This window comes from Rhinoderma darwinii, chromosome 12, assembly GCF_050947455.1.
Source record: "Rhinoderma darwinii isolate aRhiDar2 chromosome 12, aRhiDar2.hap1, whole genome shotgun sequence".
NCBI lineage: Eukaryota > Metazoa > Chordata > Amphibia > Anura > Rhinodermatidae > Rhinoderma > Rhinoderma darwinii.
This window is the reverse complement of record NC_134698.1, coordinates 82598632-82624387: the sequence shown is the minus strand read 5'-3', so window position 1 is coordinate 82624387 and position 25756 is coordinate 82598632. Positions and strand designations below refer to the sequence as shown.

At 43.5% G+C, this 25756-nt stretch overlaps 2 protein-coding genes across 14 annotated transcripts in view; one reads left to right on the top strand and one right to left on the bottom strand.

Moving 5' to 3' along the window:
* The window catches only part of DGLUCY (D-glutamate cyclase), a 43373-nt gene extending 35039 nt beyond the window's left edge, over positions 1-8334 (top strand). For 12 of the 13 annotated variants that reach the window (XM_075844357.1, XM_075844358.1, XM_075844354.1 and 9 more), the window contains 9 exons: positions 511-661; positions 1033-1155; positions 2958-3155; positions 4430-4690; positions 5227-5326; positions 5928-6076; positions 6205-6324; positions 6674-6825; positions 7782-8334. In XM_075844357.1, coding sequence (XP_075700472.1) covers positions 511-661; positions 1033-1155; positions 2958-3155; positions 4430-4690; positions 5227-5326; positions 5928-6076; positions 6205-6324; positions 6674-6825; positions 7782-7922 — 1395 coding nt within the window. In that variant the 3' untranslated portion in view covers positions 7923-8334. The remainder of the gene's footprint in view (positions 1-510; positions 662-1032; positions 1156-2957; positions 3156-4429; positions 4691-5226; positions 5327-5927; positions 6077-6204; positions 6325-6673; positions 6826-7781) is intronic. The other variant, XM_075844350.1, reaches the window with a different exon arrangement.
* A 6540-nt stretch (positions 8335-14874) lies between these two features.
* Positions 14875-16055, bottom strand: GPR68 (G protein-coupled receptor 68). Its single transcript, XM_075843711.1, has one exon. The coding sequence runs from the start codon at positions 16011-16013 to the stop codon at positions 14904-14906; it is 1110 nt and encodes a 369-aa protein (XP_075699826.1). The 5' UTR covers positions 16014-16055; the 3' UTR covers positions 14875-14903.
* Between the last annotated feature and the right edge of the window lie 9701 nt (positions 16056-25756).

Here is a 25756-nt window from a genome sequence, read left to right as displayed (position 1 = left end):
CTATATGTAGAATTAAACTGTGAAGTGTAATTTCCCTTTAAGTATGACGTTATATCAGTCACAGGTCTTGATATATTAGTTTTGTGTTGCCCCTAGCAACACTATTAGTTTTCTGTGTCATTTATTGTTCGTGACATACATAGAAAATCCAATGACCACAGGCACATCTTGAAATTCTCTGGAGCAAAATCTTTACCAGGGCCCCCAACCTAACAAGTGACAAATTACCATTCTGCCATATGTGATATATAGGATCTATATACAAATAAAAACCAAGTCGTTATTTGTATAATGAGATATTTCTGTGTAGCAGGATAAGTCCACGTACATAGTCCTGCTGTCTTATTTATCATATAAGGTCTAAGGGCTGTCCAGGAATAGGGTCCAAGTTGCAGCGGTTCCCTGTACAATCCCTATAGACATGCCGCTGACACTTATATCACTTACAAGGCATAAGTATTTATTTTTATATCCGCACAGACGCTGACGTTTTCACTGTTTCTCCTGCAGACGGCGGTCCGGTGTTATGAAGTAGGCAAATTTTCCTGTAATCTTGTGGTGACCATGAGACCTATTCCACAGGACAAGCTGGAGGCGGCAGTAATTGCTACACACCCCATGAAGAAGTACCACGGAGCTCCGGTGCATATAGGCTCCCCAGGTCAGAAGTGCCCCATGCAGTGTCCTCCTTAACCCTTCACTAACTGCTACATCTTGTTAAAAGTACTGCACAACAGCAGCCACAAACATTGTCACGCCATCTTCCGCAGAACTACGCTTTTATTTTCCTTGAGCGCCACTAAAATAGTGATAAGTGTCATTCAATATTTACCATCGAGTTGTTCTGAGTGCGAGTGTTTGGCTACTAGAACTCGCCTTACAAAGCAAATTGTATTCGCCCCGATCTACAAGGATCAATAATTCTTAAGGCAATTAATATACAATATATGAATCCATTGTACATCACTGTAAAGAAGTGCATTGTGTATTTTCTACATATGAATTAAAATTTTCTCTATTCCTTCTCTTCAGATTTCCTTGGAATCAAAGATCTCCAGAAGGCTGATTATGGAGATGTGGTGGAGATGCGTCCCGGGGATGTGCCGGTGTTCTGGGCTTGTGGTGTCACTGGCGTGGAAGCCGTTGTTAGTTGCAGTAGGTATTTTTCTTACACGATGTGGATCTCCGACCTAGACCCATCTTTAATTTGATATTTTTAATAAAAAGCCTCTAACCGGGAGAAATTGGGGCAATAAATAAAGTGCAAATTTAAAGGCTATGTACACATTTGACATCCTGCTATGAATCCACTAAATTTTCCCAACCAATTAAAGAAACCCCACAACCCAGGTCTCCCAAGGGAAGACAAACATTTGGGGGACAGGGTGACCACAACAAAAAGTAAAATTAGACAACGTTATACATCTAATATCCAACACCCTCCAATTCGATATACCACTAGATCCTCTTTCATACCCACAGAATGTCTTCCCCACCCTGTTAGAGAAAGCCACACTGGCACTCATCGTACCCATCCTAACAGATGCCATATGCCTCATAGCCCGCTCATGGAAACAAACTAACCCCCCAACCCTCGCTGATTTATACTCTAGAGTTAAAGTTTAGCTAAACGTTTGACAAACTTCTGACGTCCTAGTGACATGTCAGAAGTTTGGATTGGTGGGGGCCCGAGCACCGAGACCCCCACCAATCACTAGAACGAAGCAGCTGATGCGCTTGTGTGAGCGCTCGGCCGCTTCGTGTCTGTTCGGCTTTTTACGGAAATAAATGTATCGTGTGTGGAGTCAATAGAAAGTCTATGAGCCCGTGCTCCGATACATCGACTTTCCGGAAAAAGCCGAACAGACACGAAGCGGCTGAGCGCTCACACGAGACCTTCAGCTTCTTCATTCTAGTGATTGGTGGGGGGTCTCAGTGCTCGGACCCCCACCAATCCAAACTTCTGACATGTCACTATGACATGTCAGAAGTTTGTCAAATGTTTAGCTACACTTTAAGTATATTAGATGATTAGAACATCTTACAGCGGTGATCTTTGACAAACTGGACGATTTCCTGAAAATATGGGATGTATTTTCAATTACATGTCACCTGTAAATACTGATACCTCTCCTCTAAACCTCATCCCGATCAATAGGATTATCTAAGAACCCTTTCATTCCCCTCCCCTCCGACTGGGTCCTGTGGCTTGTCTGCTTGTCGTCTTCTATGTTACATGTTGTGCTTCTTTTTACGTGTTCAATTCCTCCTGTTACACACCACCTGATATGCTATTACTATTCACACATCGAATGTACACTAATTATGCTGGATTGGGATGCCGGCTATCTTATGCTTGTGACTTTCTGTATATTCTACTGGTTATAGTTGCTATAACACACTTAGTTCTACCTATTGTTCTTTTGTCAATATTTTTTACGTCTTTCTTTTTATTTTTGGTTCTATTAATCTCCCATTCAATAAAAATACAGTTGAAGAAAAAAAAAGTTAAATTAGAAGGGAGAAAAAGAACAGGAAATATGATGGCATCAAAAAAGCAAAAGGAAACCTTAAGAAAAATAAAGTTTTCAATTTGAGTTAAAAGACACCAGCTGATGCCCATTATATGGTTCTGAACAAAGGCATACAATTTGCTCCTACTCAAACTTTAGATAAATTTACTACAGATATAGATGTATATTAATGTATTTGTTCTTTAAATTTGAAGAAATATTTTGCATCCCAAACTAGAAAAAAATATAACTTCAACAACTGATACAGACCCCTACAATCATATTAACCTAAAAGAGAAGTCCGATTTTGTACCAACGATGAGCTCGGGGAAGCGTCACCCTTGAAAATATTTTTGGACTGCAGCCAAGAACCGTCTGATCGGTAAAATCTGCCTTTTTTTTTTTTATAGGGATTAATATGTGTAATTGCACTTGTTCTTGCAGAATCCCCCTTGGCTTTCACCCACTCTCCGGGCTGCATGTTTATTACTGATGTTAAAAACGAAGACGCTCCAGACCCTTGCACCGAGGAAGGGCCAATAGTTGTTCAAATCTCCTCTGATCCTCTGCATTACAGCCTTGTCTCCCAGCGGATAGCTGAAAAAATCCGATCCTTAGAAGAAATTGTTGGCATAGACCCAGGTAAATCTATGTAATGGATGAATCCTAAAGGGTTAACAAACTATTCTAATGGACAGTTTGGTCATGTATGGATTGGGTGACACAAATGTAGAGAAACCGTTGTCTCGTGGCCGAGTTCACACGTAGCGTAAATGATAAGCGGAAAAAATGCTCATGAATTGACCTGTGGTGCGTTTTTTTAATCCGCAGCATGTCAATTGTATTTGCATAATCGCTGCTCTATTGTTGCGTGTTTTCTCCATTTGAATTCATGGGACGGGTAAAACCCGCAACATATAGCAGATGTTGTGATTTTTGCGGCAAAATAGCTTTGATTCCTCCGCAATAATCGCAACTAAGGAAATAAATTAAATCTTAGACTTACCCAGAATTCTGTGTTTCTTCGTCCAGGCCGGCCTCCTGGGATGACGTTCCATCCTATGTGACCGCTGCAGCCAATCACAGGCTGCAGTGGTCATGTGATGAAACGTCATCCCAGGGCTGCAGAATGTCAGGACGTCGGAGGGACGTGTCGCCATGGTAAGTATATCCCTTATTTGTTTTGTTTTTTATTGCAGGATTTCCGCAGCGGACACTCTGATCGAAAAACTGTACCAGAATTTGGTGCAGTATTTCGACCGTAATTTCCTGTGGGCAACAGGGTGGTTACGCTGTGTACCTTTTATGCAGCGTATCCGCCCTGTGTGAACTTACCCTATTGGTGGCTACTCACAGTCTTGTCTTATAGACTCATCACTCTTGGTTTTGTAGGTCACAATAGACTAAGAATTAAAGTTGTCCAGTTATCATTGTATAATTAAAAGCTCTATAACTTTCTAATACACTTTGTTTCAATCCAAAATTTCTGCTTGCTGTCAATGAATGAAGCCATAGGCTTAAGATGTATCCTGACCTAGTCTTGCTCACACAGCTGATGGGCCTATTACAATGTATCCATATAGGAAAGAGCTATCAGCCTGGAGTCAAGAACAGGAGGCAGATTTGTACTGTTGCTCTGTTTCATTTACGAAGGATTGTCTGTGCCTGTACACTTGTAACAAACCCTCAGCTGTGCGAGCAGAACTAAGTCAGGGTGTATTTTGAAACGCAAAGTGTATTACCAATTTCAGGAGTCTAAAAAAAGTTGGATGCCCTTTTAGGAAGTGGATGGATTTATTAACTACTTGACAGAAGTGTCTGACCGATTCCACATTTCATAACATTCAGTAAATATATTAATGTATTTAAAAACTTTTCAGATTTAAGAGAATGGTGAAAATGTCAATTCCTTGCAGGTAACAGAGGGATTAAGAACTTGCTTATTAAGGACGAACTTCTGAAGTGCTGCCTGTCTCTGTCTCACGCCAAATCCGTTCTTATAACCACTGGATTCCCCACCCACTATCAGCAAGTTCCTCCTGAGGAGACGGATGGACCTCCTGGAGCCATTGCCATGGCGGCCATGTTTCAAGCCCTCGGAAAGAAGGTTGCTATAGTTACAGATGAGCATGCTATCGATATGAATAGGAAAATTGTGGAGGATGCTATTGCGCAAGGTATATTCCTATAGGTTTATGAATACACAATTGGTGGGAAATACCTACAGAGGGAAGGAGTCAGGATATGACTGCGCTGCAAGATAAGAGAAAATGGACAGAGTATGACGTGTGTTTTTATTATTTGGGTTTTATTTTTAATGCAACGTGCCGTGAAATATGCATGTGGCTCAAACTGGTAATTCAGATATTTTTCGAAGAATTGATTGGGTGCCATTGGCCTTCCCCATATTATGAACATTTATGGTTTTCTGATGTTTTTGCATTGCCAATCACTGTTTTTACTTCTATTGGATAATATTATTAAAGGGATTGTCCACTTTGGACAACATCTTTTAATTAAACAGATGTGACCAACACATGAGGGGGTCTCGCTGTTAGGACTCACCACACCCATCTATTGACTTGCTGTAGGGGAAATCAAGTGTTAGGCAACCGCACTGGCCAAAAGGCTGAGGTCCGAATTGGGGAAACGACTCTATGTCTAAAGTGGACAACCCCATTTAATGAAATAAAAATTTATTTGTATTGACCAGGAGTTCTGAAGACCGCTGTACCGCTGTTATCTTACAAGGGAGAAACTCCAAATTCTGCTTTGGAATTTCTTTGTGAAAATGGAGACCCCTCTGCACCCAGGTTAGAGAAAAGTTACTGACTGGCACCCACTGCAAGCTCTGTAAGAGTAGCAATAGGCAAAATGTAATAGTCACGCGGTATAATGGTAAATAACGTTCCGTTGCGTCTGTATTATCAAAGCTCAAACTTCCAACTATAACCGATCTAGCGGTAAAAAATAATGCTACCTCCCGTTTTGCATGTCTTTGACGGCATAACTATAGGGTTGCCACGATAGCAAATGGGCCTCACATTTTGGGGCTTAATAGTCCACCCAGCCAGAGCAGGAAAACTTCTATGCATCTCGCTATACAAATAAATATATTTTATAATGTACATTGATTGCATATAGTATGTTATTATTGGATACTGTGCATATACGGTCATTGGCGGTTATCTGGGCGGGGATGCAGCACTACAGTGACTAGAAATGGAGGTCACTAATGGTTATAACCAGCATCTATTACCGCTATAGGGAACCAAGATAACTCAGAAACGTCTCTATATTGTAGAGGATTCCACACAAGAGAATGTTAAGCAACTTTGAAAAGACTTTGTACTTATTTTCTACTAATCCTGAGCAACGTTTTCATATTTTTTTTCCGTTTTTCACCTCTCCAAGGTTTGACCACTTGGTAGCCATAGAAAGGGCAGGACGGGCAAGTGATGGCAATTATTATAATGCACGGAAAATAAATATCAAGCACTTAGTGGATCCCATCGATGATCTGTTTGTTGCTGCACAGACTATTCCAGGCATCAGCACAACTGGTATGTAAACATTTTTGCAAATAGTATTGTATTACTCCTCTTTGTGTAATTAGCTGTGTGTCCACTAGAGGCTCCACAAGATGTGATCTTTCCAAGGTAACACAATATAGTTTTTTTGCACTTTTCAGGGATTGGAGATGGTGGAAATGAGTTGGGGACAGGCAAAGTGAAAAAGGCTGTGAAGAAGTATATTAGAAATGGAGACACCATTGCATGCGATGTGGCTGCAGACTTCACAGTGATTGCTGGTGAGTAAGTCTCTGACTTTGTTTAAAGATTCATCTTCTCTCAAGTTACAACTTCAAAGACTTTCATTGCAGTGCTGCTTTTTTTTCACTCCGCTTTCCCTGACTTCTGAATGGCATGTGCTCTTTTACTGACGGATTGCACCATTGCCTAATGATACAGATTTGCATTTCAGGACTCAATGAACTTAGTGTTTTCATAAGCGGCATTATTTTAAGTTGATTTAATTCCACATTATTCTTGTCTTCTGAGCGTAGATGTTTTCGGTCATGTCCGTGCAGAACAATTGTTTTATTAACTACTTTTCTTTGCTTCACCCAGTCAGATAAAGTTGACTTTGTTATTCCCTAGGTGTGTCTAACTGGGGAGGTTACGCGGTGTCCTGTGCCTTATACCTTTTAAACAGCTGTGAAATTCATGAGCGTTACCTGAGAAAGGCAACTGGATTCCCAAAATTGTCAGAGCGAGAGACCTGGGCTTCCTCACTTCCCTCAATCCAAAAGGTAATATTTTCTTTAAATTGTACAGCAGTTTCATTTCTAGTATTTTAAGTCTATGGCCCTATGCACACGAACGTGTTTTTTCGGCTGCAATTCAGCCGCGGTCCCATTAATTTCTACGGGCCCATGCACACGACTGTGGTTTCCACGGTCCGTACATTGCCCGGGACCCTGGATCGCAAAAAGATAGGACATTTTGTGGTCGGGGCTCATTGAAATTAATGTGCACGGCCGTGATTTGCGGGCGGCCCGCGGATGACACTCCGCAGCTGTCCGAGCCGCGGGTCACGGTCGTGTGCATGAGGCCGATCTCCTTTTCCTACACAATGTTCCTTTTCAAGTATAGAGCGATCGTGTAAATTTAGTTGCAGTCCTGGACTTTCTCTCCTTTTTATTTTATTTTTTCTTCTGAAACATTTAGATTTTTTTTTTTGTTCAAATATACAAAACTATTTAGCATCTCCTAACAATTAAAATTTCTTGCACAGTCTTGTTTTAATTCTTTGTATCTGGTTGGCCAATTAGTCATTGGGCAGCTATCGGTGGGTGTCCCACCTGTTACATCCCACCAATCGGACCTTCATGGAATAGAAAGGTAACAAGTGCTATCCAGAGACCTATTCTCTCACTATGCTTGGTGTGGCTGCTCTTTTTATTTGCTACAATAGTCAGAAAAGTGTTTTAAAAGACACTACAGGGGTCCGCAACCTCCGGCACTTCAGCTGTTTTGAAACTACAATTCCCAGCATGCCCTGACAGCCTTTGATTGGAATAATAAAGCATTTGGCTGTCGGTGCATTCTGGGAGTTGTAGTTTCACAACAGCTGGAGTGCCGAAGGTTGCTGACCACTGCAGATATCTTACAGGAACTCGCTGATCTTGTGTCGTAATCCGAGTAAACTCTCCCTTTTACTTGAAGTGCAAACTCTTTCCTTCATGTGTCCAATATGTTTCTGCAGGAAGAAAAGCTTCTGGCAATACTGGTAAATCATGGAATCCGCAGTGGGGTTTCTGGCAATCTGGCCATGGAAGTCGATGGTCTCCCATTCTATAACGCCCATTCTGACATGATCAAGCAGCTTCTGGAGATCACAGTTTAACTTACCAGCTGTCACCAGGTCAGATGCAGATACTGTGAATATATGTTTTATACAATTCTGTTAAAATTAATGATTACCTGCAAGTCTGTATAGTTTGAGTTGCAATCCTCACTCTCACAGCACAACATTTCCTGGGCTGTTTGACTATTCTCCTTATAACCCCCAGCTCCCAGTACCCCCATTGGTTGATCCCCTCACATATTGACAGCGCATCTTCATGTTTTGTCACATACAGGACTGGACGCTCGGTATGTGATGAGTGGAACTCATGGCTGCTTGTCACGCACAGAGGGATTTAAACATTGTTTAAATATATTTTTCCTTAAAGGTAATCCTTTCTTTTAGTTGATGATCTCAATGGATGACTGACGTTAAGCTAAATTTGTGCTTAATAAAAATCCTTTAAACATGATGTTGCATGCAGAGCACATATCTTATTACTATGTTGAAAATAAATATTCACACATCTGCGGGGCTCGTTACAAAAGAAAGCTCTGTCACCCTGTAATCAGCCTTGCACCTGTGTCAGCTGGACATTATCAGTACGAGTTTCCATTAACGGACAGAAAGCGGAGATCTTCCAAAAGGTAAGGAATTCATACACAAATTAGAAACCCGTTCCAAGCAGATAGGAGCCAGCATTGCATTTGTGGCATTCCCTTCGCCTGCTTTGCACGAGGTTTGCGAGAAGATTTGCTCTTTGTAGAATAGATTCCCACAATTTTGGCTTTTCGTGGTCCCTTTTGTGTGCAGCTAAGATGTACCAGCGGCAGGAAACATTCAGACCTCTATTCAGCCACAGCTAAACTTAGCAAAAACGAGCTCAATTTCCTGGAAAAAAAAATCTTGCTGGCGGAACATAAGTTTCTGGAAATGATGAATAATGCACAATTAACCACAAATGACTTAAAATGAAGCCAATCTATTGTACTCGGGTGTGTAGAGCAAAGTGCTACTTATGAATATTGTTTTACATCCTCTCTTGTATGTAGCGCTGGTGTAGCTGCTCCCAGAATGCACTGTAATGACGCCGATTTTTATTACGAAGCCACTGAATTTTTATTAGTACGACGATGCTAGCAAAGTCAACAATCTCTTCCAAAACATGTATTTATCCTTTGTTCTTGTGGTCGCTGCTCTGACTCTTGTCCCTGTAGCTTTCTGCGCGGAGGGAGATATATTTACATATTCATAAACTATGGAGGTAGTACTATCCTCTGTAGTTTGGGTTGTCACAGATTTTTGGAGCATTACGCTGTGTTGCATGATTTTCTGTTTTGACCTAGTGAACATTGACAGGTGCATTGACATGATATGGACTGATGCGCTCGTATAGGTGTTTATGGAGTCTTTTACCTTGTTGTTTAAGGCAATACATAAAGCATTACAATTTATAACCAGTAGGATCAAGCAACCAGGGGCGTAGCTATAGGGGGTGCAGGGGTAGCAGTCGTGCCTGAGGGGGCCCACAAGCCCCTCAGCCACATATGAAGAGACCTGTATTATAAATGATATATGGTATGGGGGGGCCCTCTTATAGATTTTGCAGTTTGGCCCCGGGGCTTCAAGTTACGCCTCTGCAAACAACCATAAAGCATTAGCGTTGAAATGCAGGGGGATCGTAGACCAGATTTTTTAGGATTTTTGCAGAATGCGATCGGTACTTCTACTTTCTTTTTTTTGGTCATAAGTGTATGTCTGGTTTATATTTTCAGTATTTTTTTCTGCTTTGTGAAATGCATTTTGGTCTTTTTCATACAGAATTAATGGCATACAGTAGATGGGCGATGTAAAACCTGGTGTTTGACACCTCCTATATTGTGTTGAGCAGTATAAATACATATGTAACGGCATTCCCTTTGGTGGCAGGGGGTACGAAGATCTTTTCCAGGAGGCTTGCTTGCTGCCTGGAATTCCCTACTATTTTGGGAGACTCCCAAACCATCCGGTATGTTTACAACTATTATGTAGTATGAATGACAGCGCAGTTCTGTAGTGACCGATTTGATCCTGTAAGGGCTTATTCACACGAACGTGTTTTACGTGCGTGCTACGCGCGTGATTTTCACGCGCATCGCAGGGACCTATGTTAGTGAATGGGGCCGTTCAGACTGTCAGTGAATTTCACGCAGCGTATATGCGCTGCGTGAAACTCATGACATGTCCTATATTTGGCCGTGCTGATGACGCACGGACTTTTTGCACGCGCAAAATGCAGCGTTTTTTGCACACGCAAAACGCACACGCTCGTGTGAATCCAGCCTTCGGGTAAGTTAACACGTAGCGTAAATACTGCAGGTTTTTGTTGCAGAGAATCCGCAGCATAATACAGTAGCAGCAAAGTGGATGAGATATGAACAAATCTCCTCCGCTCGCTGCGTAAATGATGAGCGGAAAAAACACTCAGAAATTGATTTTTTTAAATCCGCAGCATGTCAATTGTATTTGCGTAAACGCTTCTTATTTGTTGCAGGATTTCCCCATTGAATTCAATGGGGAGGTAAAACCCGCAACAAATAGCAGATGTTGCCGTTTGTGCAGTGGAATCGTAGCGATTCCGCCGCAAAAAATGCAACTCAGAAATAAAAATCTTGTACTTACCCAGAAGTCTGTGTCTCTTCGTCCAGGTCGGCCTTCTGAGATGACATTTCATCCCATGTGACCGCTGCAGCCAATCACAGGCGGTCACATAAGCTGAAACATCATCCCAGGGCTACAGGAAGTCGGAGGGAGGCGTCGCCATGGTAATTATCCATTGTTTGTTTTGTTTTCTGCAGCGGATATTCCGGCCGAAAAACTGCTCCACAATATTGTACGTTTTTTTCAGCCAGAATTCCCTGCGGCACACAAGGCGGATATGCCCTGTGTGAACACAGCCTTACAGTCCTTTGCTGGGAGACCAGTACATCACGCCGTCAGCATTGTTATTCAGTGCGCAGACATACAATACACTGTACGTATGGGTTTGTGGAAATGTTTTACAATACTGATGTATTTGTAGAAATCTCTCACTCCATCAGCATTGGGTGAAGTTCTTTATAATTCCAAAACCGTCTCAAATCAGGGGCCATGAAGTGACATTTGCTGCTTTCCATAAAATATTCTGGTTGCTCCAGACGTGATTTTTTGCTCAGTGACTGTGAAACGAATGTGGCAAATTCTCACGTTTCTATCAGAACTTGCGAAGGAAATTCGTCTGTGTTCAGAATGGAGATAAATACTGGGATGGGACACGTGGAACTGGTGGATTCTATAGGATAATGACATGCGGATAAGAAGGTTAATGGGCTCCGTGACCTGTAACAAATGAAATGTACACACCAGTCCACAGCATGGGGAGACCCCAAGAGAATGAAGTCGTGAATTAAACCTCATCCTGGGGATTATTTTTTTGCACTCTGTTTCTAGGAAAGATGGCGAAAAGCAACACGACCGCCATTACAGCTCCCACAGAGGTTAGTCACCCAGCTTTCCCAGGCTCCTGAATGACAAATCTTAGTTATGCAGCTGGAAACGTATCCCTACATAATAGCGGCTGCATTGGTTGGTACACAGCTTTCCCAGGAACTGATCTCATTGACTTTTACGGGTAAAGGCTCTTTAAGGAATGTCCAGTTGTCTGTAATTGAGCTCTGTTATATTGTGAACACTTCATACAGGAAACTTCCCAGCATTCCTTGCATCCTTATACGTAAGATTTTCATATCCGACAGCAAGCACTGATCTTTCCTCTGTAGGAAGATACTTTTTTGATTCCATTGGTGGGGTATGGGGGGGGGGGGGGGTGGTGAGTCATTCATTATGGCCTCCAGTGGTCTGGGAATTCTATTTTTTTATGACTGGTCTTTACACCTTTGTATCTATAACACCAGCCCAAAATGAGGAGGCAAAAAAACAATCACCATTTCAGTACATGGCCCCAAAAAGAACAATTTGTAGCCATCCGAGTGTTTCATTTCAGGCAATTTGTTCCCTTCTATTGACAAACCTTCTTATCATCCCTCGTCCTATTATTTTAAAGGGTAACTCCACTAAAGAGTTTTGTCTAATTTTAAAATCAGTGCGGTGAAGATGAGCCAAAGTCTCAATGTCTTTTTCTTTTTACCTGTTTGGTAGCACAAAATTGCCTTTTAAGCCCAAATTGTGATCGTGTTGCTCCTACAATGCATCTCTATGGGTGAAAAAGTCACAAGTGATTGTTTTTTGTGTGCGATCAGAACAAGAAGTCTCACCATGTTGGAGTCCCACGTTGTAATCCGGTTGTTTCTGGAGCGGGTGCATGGATTTCTGCAAGCCTCATTGGGATGATTGGGACAGTCGCAGAAATTTCTGCAACAAACTTGTCACGTGTGAATAGTCTCCAAGTGAACTAGCCAGATCCCGTTTGGTTCTGTCTTTTTTATTTGTATTATTTTTACCACTATTCTATTGCTTTTTGGGTTTCGTGTTTACGGTGTTCACCGTGTGGTAAAAATGACAAGTTAACTTTATTCTGCAGGTTACGGCGATACCAAATTGATATAGTTTTTATTTATGTTTTACTACTTTTACAAGGAGAACAATAATTGTTAAAAATAAAATTTGTTACAAGTCCCCATATTCTGACAGCCATTATTTTATTTTTTTTTCTATCGATTGAGCGGTCTGATGGCTTATATTTTGCAGGGCGAGCTGTAGTTTCTAATGGTGATATATTGGGGTACATGAAATTTTTTGCAGTATATCATGATTCACACATGTGCCTCCAGCAGGGCTTAATAGGTGTACAAAGATGGCAGACCTCAGGGCCTTCATTAGACCCCCAGGCTGGCATGACGACCATTGGCAGACCGCGTTCGCACCTCAGAGGGCTGCCCCCCCTCATTCAAACGGCTTAGATGCCGCAGTTGCTAGTGACCGCAGCATCTAAGGGGTTAAACAAGCGGGATCCCTGAAGTGTCAGCTGTAAGATACAGCTGACACGCTCATTCTATGGTGCAGGCTCCCCCTGTCAGCCCGCTTGATACACCCCCAGCCGATCTCTGCCGTGTATATATGGTGGATGTCAGGAAGAGGTTAAGGCAGATTACTAGAAATGGATATTTCTGGAAATTAATATTTGTACTTGCATCTTTTGCTGCAGTTTCGCTTTGATCGACTGCCCCCGTTTACTTATTAGAAGTGTCTATGTGGAAAACAAACATGACAAATATACTGCAAAACTGCTAAGGAAAGAGCACGATAGAGCTCTACATCGGAGGTATATTTATCAGCAGGAGCTCCTGACCTATACCTCCGAATGGACGCCGTATCCGCCTGTATAGAATAAATTACTTTACTATGCTCTTAATATACAGCAAAAAAGAAAGGGTCAGGACCTTGTGTGCGGCGGCGCCTGGAAGTGAAGGGGTCTGGGATCTTAATACATTTTAGGGATATGGTCTGGAGTTTGAATTAATTCTGGGGTCTGGTTTGGGGTCTATGTTTAAAGGTCTCGGATCTTTCCACTAGAAAATAATAATAAATCTTGATGTAAATAATTCTACAAAGTTTGTGAAACGTCAACGATACAAAATCTTTACTGTTTGCGTTCACCTCGAACCTCCCCCTGACTGCAGACCCAGGTAAACATATCTTTACTAAATCTAATTGAGTACCCCAACTTTAGAGCAACACTTCCTGCGAAAAAGCCGGCAAAATTGCTCTATGGATAGTTCTCCTGTAATCCATGTCCGACCCTACAGCCTTGGGACATGACTATCGGACAAACTAAAGACGCCCTTCTGTAGACCGCGCTGTTCGGAGTAGTTTCTCCTCATCGGTCCAGAGTAGGGTTCTGCTTTGCTAAGTGAGATGCCATCAATTTATAAATAAAAATCAGATTATGGGGGTTTTTAACCCATCACATGCTGTGGTCGGGGCAGAGGCGTAACTAGGAAAGACTGGGCCTCATAGCAAACTTTTGACTGGGCCGCCCCCTCCCCTCGGGTGCCACACACCGGGCCCCCTGTAGTTTCCGCAACATAGCGCCCCCTTATAGATATAGCTATATAGCACTCCCTGTAAATAGTGTCACACCCACTTGTAGATAGTGCCCCCACATCCCCCTTGTAGATATCGCCATACAGCCCCCCCTGTTGCTAGTGCCATATAGCCCCCTGTAGATAGCGCCATACAGCCACCCTCCTGTAGATGGCGCCATACATCCCCAAACCCCCCCCCAAAAAAAAACAATAAAAAAAAAAAAACCCGACCTGTACCCTAGTTAAAGGATTTGTCACACAAAACATGTGTCGCTGGGGGACTGACCATTTGGACCCCAGCGATCAGGTGAACAAGGGACCGAAAGTCCCCCGACGTGCTCCATGAGAAGCATGGGACTTCCGGGGTCTGTGTCCGGCTTGTGTGTCCGGAAGCTGAATAGAAATGAATGGAGTGCTGGTCACACATCCGCACAAGCGCTCCATTCATTTCTCCATGCTGCTCATGGAGCACTTCAGGGGACTTTCGGTTCCAAACGGTCGGACCCCCAGCGATCACACATGTATCCCCTATCCTCCCTGCTCTTCCATAGTCTTCAATATTATCTGCGCTCTAAGGACGCAGATACTATTGAATGTGGGGTCGCTACCGCTGTAGCAGCCATGGCGGCCGCAAGCGGCGGCACCGGGCATGGGGGGGGCAGTTATGGAGGGCGGCACAGCCCCCCTCATGCCGTGGGCCCCGTAGCAGCCGCTATAGCGGTAGTTACGACACTGGGTGGGGGGGCATGTCTAAATAGTGACATTATGATGGCACCTGTAACCTCTATTACATATTCCTGTTTTTGCTTTTTCTTCGTGCATTTGATAAGATCACTGAGATGATGCCTGTAGAAGCTGCCGGTATTTGGGAAAAGCACAAAACCATAACTAAGCCGCCAAATTACATACCGATTCCATTTTATTTTGTAGCAAAATTAGTACATTGGCCCCGTTGTCGTCCCCTCCGCCCCTCATCTCTCTATACCTGAAGGGCAGAGCCGTCTTCATTTTTATTTTCAGCGCTGGATATTTTTTGTTTGCAGAGAACAGAAGCCTCAGTTTGTGCCGGGGATGGATTCGTTTTGCCGGTCTCTGCTCTGGAGACGTCCGTATAGTTCAGCTCGTACGCGTCTTTCTGTACAACCTTCCCGCAGCTTATGCAGCTAAGACAGGAGTCCTTGAACCTCACAAAGTCCTTGTAGGTGCTCTCGCTGGCGAAGCAATAGAGCGCAGGATCTGCAACGCAATTGAAGCTGGTAAGCAGCAGCGAGAAGTGGTAGACATTGAATATTTTTGAAGCAAATGAACAATTCTTCTCAAACAAGCTCCGAACAACCACCAGTATGTGATAGGGACCAAAGCAGATCAGAAAAATCAGGACCGTGCTGGAGACCAGCTGCTTAATCTGAAGTTTCCTCTTTATCTGCGTCCCTTGGCTCTTGCGAATGACCTTAAAAATTCGACAGTAAGAAAATAACAAGAGAAAGATGGGGAAGAGGAAGCCGGCAAAGAAGCGGTAATAATTAATCCGGTGTTCCCAACTTTTAATGGGATAATGTTCAAAGCAGACGATATGACTGTCGGGGTCCTTGCTGACCTCCCCGTGTTCAAAGAAGATATAACTAGTCATGATCTCCTTCACCCAGATGACCAAACTAACCACGAGAGCGGTTTTCATAGTCCGAAGCCTGTGGAACCGAAAAGGGTGAACCAGGGCCAGGTATCGATCCACGGAGATGCAACACAAGAACCCAATGCTGATGTATATGTTTTCATACAGGAGGATGCCGCAGATCTTACACATGAGCTCGTTGTAAGTCCAGTTGTCATGTTGAAGGACGTATTGAAGCCAGAAGGGTAAGGAGAAGATATACAGGAGGTCCGCCAGGGTTAGGTTAACCAAATAGATCCCCAGCTCGTTCTTGGCTTTGATTTGAAGATAGCCGTAGTACAAGGACAAGCAGTTTGCTGGGAGACCAATGACAAACACCGCAACATACACCACCGGGAAGAGGGTCTGATGGATGGCGTGGTCGATCCTGCAAAAAGTGACGTTGGGATCCAGGTCGTCTTTAGTTCCATTCTCCATGTCACAGGGATCTGGTCACCTCAACATTATTAACCCTCGGGGGTCTCTGTGAAGAACAGAATAATAGAATTTAACAGACCTTTGTAGTCATTGCCTAAAAACCTGTGACGTAATGGCTAAAATCAGCATCAACCATATAACTAGACATCAAGAGTACAAAGTTGCCCAGTAGCCAGTGAACCCAGGAATTTGGCGCCAACTGAGCCAATAGGGGCCCAATGAAGGACCCCTTTCGATGATTCTTAAGTACATTGGCCAATTTTGGCCGGTGCAACGAGCGCCGATCAACGAGGCCTCTTGTTTGCTCCTGGCACAAGGAGCTATGGATGGGGACGAGCGCTCGTTTCTCCGATCGCTCATCCCCATACATTATTATCAGGTCGGCAGAGCGTCTCTCTGTTTACACATCAAGATGAGCTGCCGACAACCAGAATATTTTAGTTTTTTAAAACGATACGATACCCTAAAGGCCCTTTTACACCGGCCAATTATCGGGCAAGAGATTTGGCCAGTGTAAAAGGGCCTTTAGGGTATTATACAAGTTCTCTTAATGCTTCTGACTGGCTGGGGGGGCTCGGTAAAAGTGCCCATCATTTGTATATGGGAAGTGCTAATTTTGGTCGCCCAGTTGACGCTTTTGGCCGCCCTTTCATCTGTACAGCAAGTAGTTGGCTTGCAGCCTTGTACCTTTTATGATGTGTATGTATAATAAAGTGTAGGGAAACGTTTGAAAAACTTCGGACATGTCATAGTGACATGTCAGAAGTTTTGATTGGTGGGGTTCCGAGCACTGAGACCCCCACCAATCGCTAGAACGAAGCTGCAGAAGGTCTCGTGTGAGCGCTCAGCCGCTTCGTGTCTGTTCGGCTTTTTCCGGAAATGAATGTATCGGAGGACGGACTCAATTACAAGTCTATGAGCCCGTGCTCCGATACATCGTTTTTTTTTTTTTTTTTTCAAACGTTTCGTTTCCCTTTAATATTAACTTATTCTCCATTGCTTTAGCAATAGCACGATATTTAGTAAGGACAAAACCAAACCACCCACTCACCTGTTGTTTCTCCACCAATATCTGTTACCCCGAGGATGGGACGAGATTTGGCCCCGGAGTCTCATGCAGATCTGTATACACCCAGCGGCCCCTCACATATAACACGCACACGGTTTCCGTCATCCACCACTAAGTTCCTCTCTAGATGTTCGTCTTTACTTCTCGATCAGATTTATTTTCCTCATACAATTTTTTAAATGCTTCCTGCCCTTATTAATAGAGGTCTCCACCCATATTAGCCACTCACAATAATAATGACACACATCCTCCTAACAAACAAAGGATCCTTCTCTGGTTAAGGGGATATTCTCACTCTGGGGTGGATAATCTAAACACTGCGATGGTATGGCACATGAACAGCCGCACTCAGTGATCCCCTTTCGTTCATGCTTCCAAGGTGATCCTTCCAAATATTGTAATTCTGTTTAGGGCTTCATTCACATCTGCCTTGTGCGGTTTCATTTATCGGGTAAGGCCACACGGAGCGGCCCTGACACGGTCGCAACGCGCACATTAACCGGGCCGGCACCATGTTCTGTGCGGCTGTCAAATAGCCTGTTAGTGGCCGCACTAAACTGTTTATCTGCAAAATCGTGCGGCCATGAATTAATACACTCTTTATGGCCGCACAATTTTGCAAGTTACAACAAGTTACACCCATTTCCGTAGGGTAAGAGGTAACTTGCTGATCGGTGGGTGTCCGGCAGCTCCGACCCCCACCCTCTATGAGAATGGGAAGCCTGAAGTTGCCCGAACCCCAAGTTTGAACCGAGCGGCAGGACGCTCACGTGCCGGAAAAAGCCGAACGCTGCCCTCGGCTATCTCCGGCGCTCCCATGGAGAATGAATGGGAGCGGCAGTGTGCGTGAGCGACCTGCTGCTCGGTTCAAACTCGGGATTCGGGTAACTTCAGGCTCCCCGTTCTCATAGACGGTGGGGATCCGAGCTGTCGGACACCCACCGGTCAGCAAGTTACCCCTTACCCTACGGATAGGGGGTAACTTGTTGTAACCGGAATACCCCTTAAGAAGGTATTTGACAGCCGCGCCTAACACAGTGCCAGCACAGTTGTTGAACTTTTGAATATTTGACTGAAGCAATCGCGTAATCTGTGGCACTTTTTTTTTCGATCCAAAATTATGCAAACTTGACTGAAAGGAGCTTTCCAATGTTGAAAAAAAAACACGAAGTCAATGGATTGACGGATACAAACGGAAATGCCTTCCGTTTGTATCCATTATGCATTATGTTTAACGAATCCATTTTTTAAATGCACATGCAGAATGAGGGCCTGTTCACATGTGCGCTGGAGGCTCCATTAGGGGCCCCCGTTGCAGATCTGGCTGCGCTATTGTTTCTGGTAAAACACCCTGACTGAGCCCATTAAAGTCAATGTGTTCCGTCGAGTTACAGTTGTTTTGAATCGGCGCTTTAGATATTTTCGTTGTACTTTTTCTCTAGCGGAGCAGAACAACAAAAACCCGAACGCAAATGTGAACAGGCCCTGAAAATGACACAAAAAGGATTTAGAAAAACGGCATAACTGATGCCAAACTCAACAAACGGAAGGTAAAGTATCAGTTTTTTTGACGCATTCTGCAAACGGATCTGCCAAACAATAGGAATATTTTACCTTCCATGGCTTTCAGTCCGGCATCCGTTGTTGTTTTTTAAAATTTAGACGGATCCGCTAAAACGCAAGGCAGGTGTGAACGAAGCCTAAACTTACCAGGCGATGCATATTCTTGCCTTAATAAATCTAAAATAAAAAACGAAGCCACTTTGCAAACAATCTGAGCGCGCTCCATACACTGCCGGTGTCCGCTAGTATTGCAGTGTATTGTACCAGTGATCTAACGATCGCTGGTTTAAGTCCCCTAGAGGGACTAATGAAATATGGTAAAAAAAAAAAGTTAACTTTTTTTCAATGCTAAAAACTTTTTCAAAGTTCAAAAACGCCCCTTTTCCCATTTTTCCTCTAAAGTAATGTAAAAAAATAACAAAATTGATGTCGCTGCGTCCGTAAAATTCTGAACTAATGCAATATACCATTATTTAACGTGCACAGTGAACACCGTAAAAAATACAACATTTAAAACGACAAAAATCGCTGTTTTTTGATCACCTTTGCTCTAAAATAAATGTAATAGAAAGTGATAAAAAATTGTATTTACCCAAAAATGGTACCGATTAAAAACTGCAGCTCGTCCCGCAAAAAATAAGCCCTCACACCGGGGAATTGATGAAAAAATAAAAAAGTTATGGCTCTCAGAATGTTTTTTTTTTTCTTTAAAAGTAGTAAAATATAAAAAAAACTATATAAATTTGGTATCACTGTAATCGTATTGAGCCGCAGAATAAAGATACGTTTTCATTTTTACTGCACGGGGAACACGTTTTGCAGGACGAGCTGTAGTTTTTATTGGTACCTATTTGGGTACATACAACTTTTAGATTTTTTTTATTTTTTTTTGTGCGAGATGGGGTGACCAAAAATATTCTACACTGTTTCCGTAAATCTACCTCCTGACACATACATAGTGATATATTCTGCAGATTATTACACCACTAACCTCTCTACAGATCTGCAGAACATCGCTCCTCTACCTCCTGACAGATACATAGTGATATATTCTGCAGATTATTACACCACTGACCTCTCTACAGATCTGCAGAACATTGCTCCTCCACCTCCTGACAGATACATAGTGATATATCCTGCAGATTATTACACCACTGACCTCTCTACAGATCTGCAGAACATTGCTCCTCTACCCCCTTACAGATACATAGTGATATACCCTGCAGATTATTACACCACTGACCTCTACAGATCTGCAGAACATTGCTCCTCTACCTCCTGACAGATACATAGTGATATATCCTGCAGATTATTACACCACTGACCTCTCTACAGAGCTGTAGTTTTTATTGGTACCTATTTGGGTACATACAACTTTTATATTTTTTTTATTTTTTTTTTGTGCGAGATGGGGTGACCAAAAATATTCTACACTGTTTCCGTAAATCTACCTCCTGACACATACATAGTGATATATTCTGCAGATTATTACACCACTGACCTCTCTACAGATCTGCAGAACATTGCTCCTCTACCCCCTTACAGATACATAGTGATATATCCTGCAGATTATTACACCACTGACCTCTACAGATCTGCAGAACATTGCTCCTCTACCTCCTGACAGATACATAGTGATATATCCTGCAGATTATTACACCACTGACCTCTCTACAGATCTGCAGAACATTGCTCCTCTACCTCCTGAGATAGATATATTCTGCAGATTATTACACCATGCATAATGTTTGGCAGACGGTTATCTACGGTGTATGGCCACCTGTAGTGTGCAGTAGTTGACGCCACGCCTGCTCCATCCCATTTCTGCAGATTATTTGGGCAGGTTGGTTGTCGGGCTGCGGGCACACAGCATTCGCTTTCCATAGAAGTCTATGACTGCCTGAAGGGCTCCGGCCACATGTTCTCTGCCCTATAACATTGAATTGACGAATACGTCCTCATGAATATGGGGGTCATTCACAATACGTGTAGTCGGGGGCTGCACTTTTAACTTGTTGTTTAGATAATCGGATGAATAAATCAGTGGTTTAATGGCCAGGTGACATCATAGACCCCAGACGGTGACATCACGCCGAGTCAAAGCCCCGTCTCCAGGCAATCCAGTCTTGCTGCAATTTCTGGCACCAATATTTTTTTTTTCTATTAAAATCATTTGCGCTCTCCAGGATGTAAATAGTCGTCGTGTCACAGACGAGTCAGAATCCAGGGGAATAAAATGCACATTTCTTCCTAATCGCAGCTGTCCGGATTTGGGGGAAGATCCGCCCGCTACTTTGATAAATCTGTGATTTTTTTTTGTGATTGTAAGATATTTTCTGCCACATTAAAGGGGTTTTCCAACCATATCCCTTAAATATGCCCTGAATTCCTAAAAGGGCCGGACCCCACAATCTCCAGAATAAGCAGCCCGCAGTGCTAGTTAATGGGGTTTCCAGGATTTTAAAATTGATGGCCTATCCTTAGGGTTCCAGTTTGTACTTTTACACGCCGTTACTTTTGGAGCGAATAGGACAGTTCTGCAAAACCTCGCGCAGCCGCTACGAAAGTAACGGCGTGTAAAATTACGAACAGGATTGAAACCGTATGTAAACAACCAAGCGGCTGCAGCGCCTGTACAAGCCCTGTGGACCCTACAAAAAGCTCATCATAGGAGGTGCCGGAATTCGGACCCCCATCGATCTAATATTGATTGCCTATCCTCAGGATAACCCCTTTAACCCCTAATTGCCAAGCCAGATTTAGGAAATCTAGTATATCTGACTTCATCAGAGAACAAGGCCTTGTTCACACGGCACTGAAAAAAACCTGAAGTATATCCATGCTCCAATAAGAGCTTATGACAGACTTTTTTGTAATGCCCGTGTTAAGTAGAAGGTCCCAAATTTGGGTCCATCTGTAGGGCCTGGCATAGTAACTATTAGGAGTGCGGGCAATAAATTGCTCCGCATAAATACATGTCTGCACAACCATTAGACAAATTAAAGTGGTTATGTGGGGACCAAAAATGATTATCCGTGTAGTCCCTGCAGTATGTGATACACTCGCTAATATACATTCCGGTCCCCCGTCGCGCTGGTTCTGAGATTTCCATAGATTTTTTTTATATCGCCGCCGGGGGATATCTAGTTTCGCAGCCTTCGATGATGACACGACTCTTTGTCATGTGACCGGCCCCGCTGTACTCTATGTAGAAGCACGAGCAGTAGTAGCGATCACATAGAGTACAGCGGGGCCGGTCACGTGACGAGGAGTCGTGTCCTCATCAAAGAAAACTGCAACTCGACTTCCGGTCCCCCGCCAGCGCTATAGAAATCGATGAAAATCTCAGAATCAGCGCGACGGGGACCGGAATGTATATTAGCGAGTGTATCACATACTGCAGGGACTACACGGATAATCATTTTTGGTCCCCACATAACCCCTGAAAAAAAAAATGTCTCTAAATCCGGTAATCTTCACATTGGCGCCTGGGGTGGCAGTAAATTCAGGCACCTGGGGCATATAATGGTCAGTGGGAATCCACGCAGGGGCATCTGAACCGGTTTGTACTTGAGCACTAAATTATTTTTCGCTGACCTTACCTAACCATACACCGAACAGGCTATTCTGATATTATCCCTAGCTCATTAGTCTATCACTATCTCTGTCGCTAACTAACAAACTTTTTTAAATATGTATTATTTTGCCAGGGACAGAGGATGCTGACAGGAGGCAGAAGGGTGCTGATGCGGCACAGGTGGCGGCTGATGCGGCACAGGTGGCTGCTGATGCGGCACAGGTGGCTGCTGATGCGGCACAGGTGGCTGCTGATGCGGCACAGGTGGCTGCTGATGCGGCACAGGTGGCTGCTGATGCGGCACAGGTGGCTGCTGATGCGGCACAGGTGGCTGCTGATGCGGCACAGGTGGCTGCTGATGGGCACGGGAGGGTACTGATCGGGCGCTGGGGGTTCTCTTTGATGATTTTATTTCACTTTGTCTGTGGCGCTTTCTTTTGTCTCCGGTTCCGATCTCTTCTCTACAGCAACTGAGGGTATAAGAGCCGGAGACGCAGGCAAACCCATCCCTCCCTTCATCACCGCACTGTGATTGTTCAGTCTGCACTGACGGAGCAATCGCAGCGATCGCCGTGATTGGTGCCCTGTCGGCTTGCTGGGTTGCTATGCTGTCTGACAGCTGTTTGCATTGAACCATCACCGCGTCTCGTGGCGCTTTGACAGTTTAACTGCACCGCGTTTATGTATGGGGGATGCGCAACCAACCAGTAAATGTACGTGGGAATGCGGGAAAGGGTTAATCGCCGCGGCTACTTCAAGATCACTTGAATGGAGTGGTGCTGCAGTTTCCTCCACAATGGGTGGTGCCGCTGTGCAAGGATTAACCAAAGATACTTTTGCTCATCTGTTCACGTGGTCACCGGGGGTCCCAGTAGTCGGACCCCCACTGATCATAAAGTGATGACCTGTTCTATGGGGTGGCAATGAATACTGATCGGATAGTTGTCACAGAGTAGATGTGGGCTTTGCCTAAGGATTTTTTCACATTAACTGTGACAGATCCATTTCCCAACGGGTCCAAACTGAGACTCTGATCCTATTGACTTCAATGGGGTCCGTCAAAGTAAATCCTCATCAAATCCTCTAACATTCCGCCTCCAATACATGTGAATGGGATCTTGTAACTTCATTTACATGTTCTGGAAACAAAATCGTCCGCCACAAGATTGAGCATGTTCATTCTTCTTTTGGATTCCACATGGAGATTAGCCCCATTAATAGGACTAATCCTCGTTCGGATCCACAGGGAACCTCAACTGCATATCTGCGGCAGAAGTCTGATCCATGCAATACAGTTCTAATCGGATACATGCGATACAATGCTAATCGGATCCATGCGATACAATGCTAATCGGATACATGCAATACAGTGCTAATCGGATACGTGCAATACAGTGCTAATCGGATACGTGCAATAGAATGCTAATCGGATACGTGCAATAGAATGCTAATCGGATACGTGCAATAGAATGCTAATCGGATACGTGCAATAGAATGCTAATCGGATACGTGCAATACAGTGCTAATCGGATACATGCAATACAATGCTAATCGGATACATGCAATACAATGCTAATAGGATACGTGCAATACAGTGCTAATCGGATACGTGCAATACAGTGCTAATCGGATACGTGCAATAGAATGCTAATCGGATACGTGCAATAGAATGCTAATCGGATACGTGCAATAGAATGGTAATCGGATACGTGCAATAGAATGCTAATCGGATACGTGCAATACAGTGCTAATCGGATACGTGCAATACAATGCTAATCGGATACGTGCAAAACAATGCTAATCGGATACGTGCAAAACAATGCTAATCGGATACGTGCAATACAGTGCTAATCGGATACGTGCAAAACAATGCTAATCGGATACGTGCAAAACAATGCTAATCGGATACATGCAATACAGTGCTAATCGGATACGTGCAAAACAATGCTAATCGGATACGTGCAAAACAATGCTAATCGGATACATGCAATACAGTGCTAATCGGATACGTGCAAAACAATGCTAATCGGATACGTGCAAAACAATGCTAATCGGATACGTGCAATACAGTGCTAATCGGATACGTGCAATACAATGCTAATCGGATACGTGCAAAACAATGCTAATCGGATACGTGCAATACAGTGCTAATCGGATACATGCAATACAGTGCTAATCGGATACATGCAATACAGTGCTAATCGGATACATGCAATACAGTGCTAATCGGATACATGCAATACAGTGCTAATCGGATACATGCAGACTGAATATACTACATAGTATGTAAGGGGATAAGAGGAGGGATAAGATGCAGCAAGATTACAAACTTGCACCATTTTTTTTGCGTTTGAAGGAAGGTTCTTGGTCATTAACGCCAAGTATATGGGCGGCATTTTTTGCAAATGTAGTCGTTTTCCGGCACTATCGATAAATCTCCCCATGACACGAGTTCTGTCTGGTTCCTTGAGTGTTTCCCTCATGGGTCACATAAAATGTATAGGGGAATGTCAAGTTCCAGTCGTGTGCCGTGCATTGAGCGCCTTCTTGGGTTCTGCATCTCTATTGATAAAGGTGTTAGCGATGTCTTCATGATGGCGGCTTTATGGTAAAATCCTTTCTGGAAGTATCACCTAATCCACTGGCCGCCGAGACTCCTGATAATGAGGGATTGCACTGGTCCACTGATGTATGCACGGTCAATACACAGAGCCGCTTAGCAAACAGACATGACCTCAGAAGGTGCAAATAAGATTGTCAGGATCAATTAACCCCAAATGATCGAGAGGTGTCATAATAAAGGGAGAGGGGACACCAAGCTGTACAACCCCCATATACAGGGGATACCACCATTTACAATTCTGCACTTTAGACCAGTAAAAGTAAAGCCGCAGGATGGAGTGATCACCAAGAACAGTGCTCTAGATACAGGGGTCACGATGTACAAGTTCTGTGCCATGTGCAGATGTAGCAGAGCTGAACTAGCTAACTGTTACATAACATGTACTATATTATATATTATTCATAGTACGAGAGTTATCACTGTGTTATCCGTGATGTTACATAGGACTGCAGGTAAGACTACTACATTATCTGTACACCGAGAGCTATCACTGTGTTATCTGTGGTGTTACATAGGACTGCAGGTAACATCTACTACATTATCTGTAGTCAGGGAGTTATCACTGTGTAATCTGTGGTGTTACATAGGACTGCAGGTAACATCTACTACATTATCTGTACTCAGATAGTTATCACTGTGTTATCTGTGGTGTTACATAGGACTGCAGGTAACATCTACTACATTATCTGTACTCAGAGAGTTATCACTATGCTATCTGTGGTGTTACATAGGACTGCTTAGAAGGTTAATACACTCTGCTGTATTTATAACCAAAAGAGAGAGAATAGCCTCACATCTTCAGGATTGCTGGAATGTAATGTATGTATATAAGTTGCTTAGACTCCCATTTAATCCCCCTCCCCCGTTTATACCACCGTCCTTCCTGTCCGGTGCGTTTCTTGCTGGTGTTA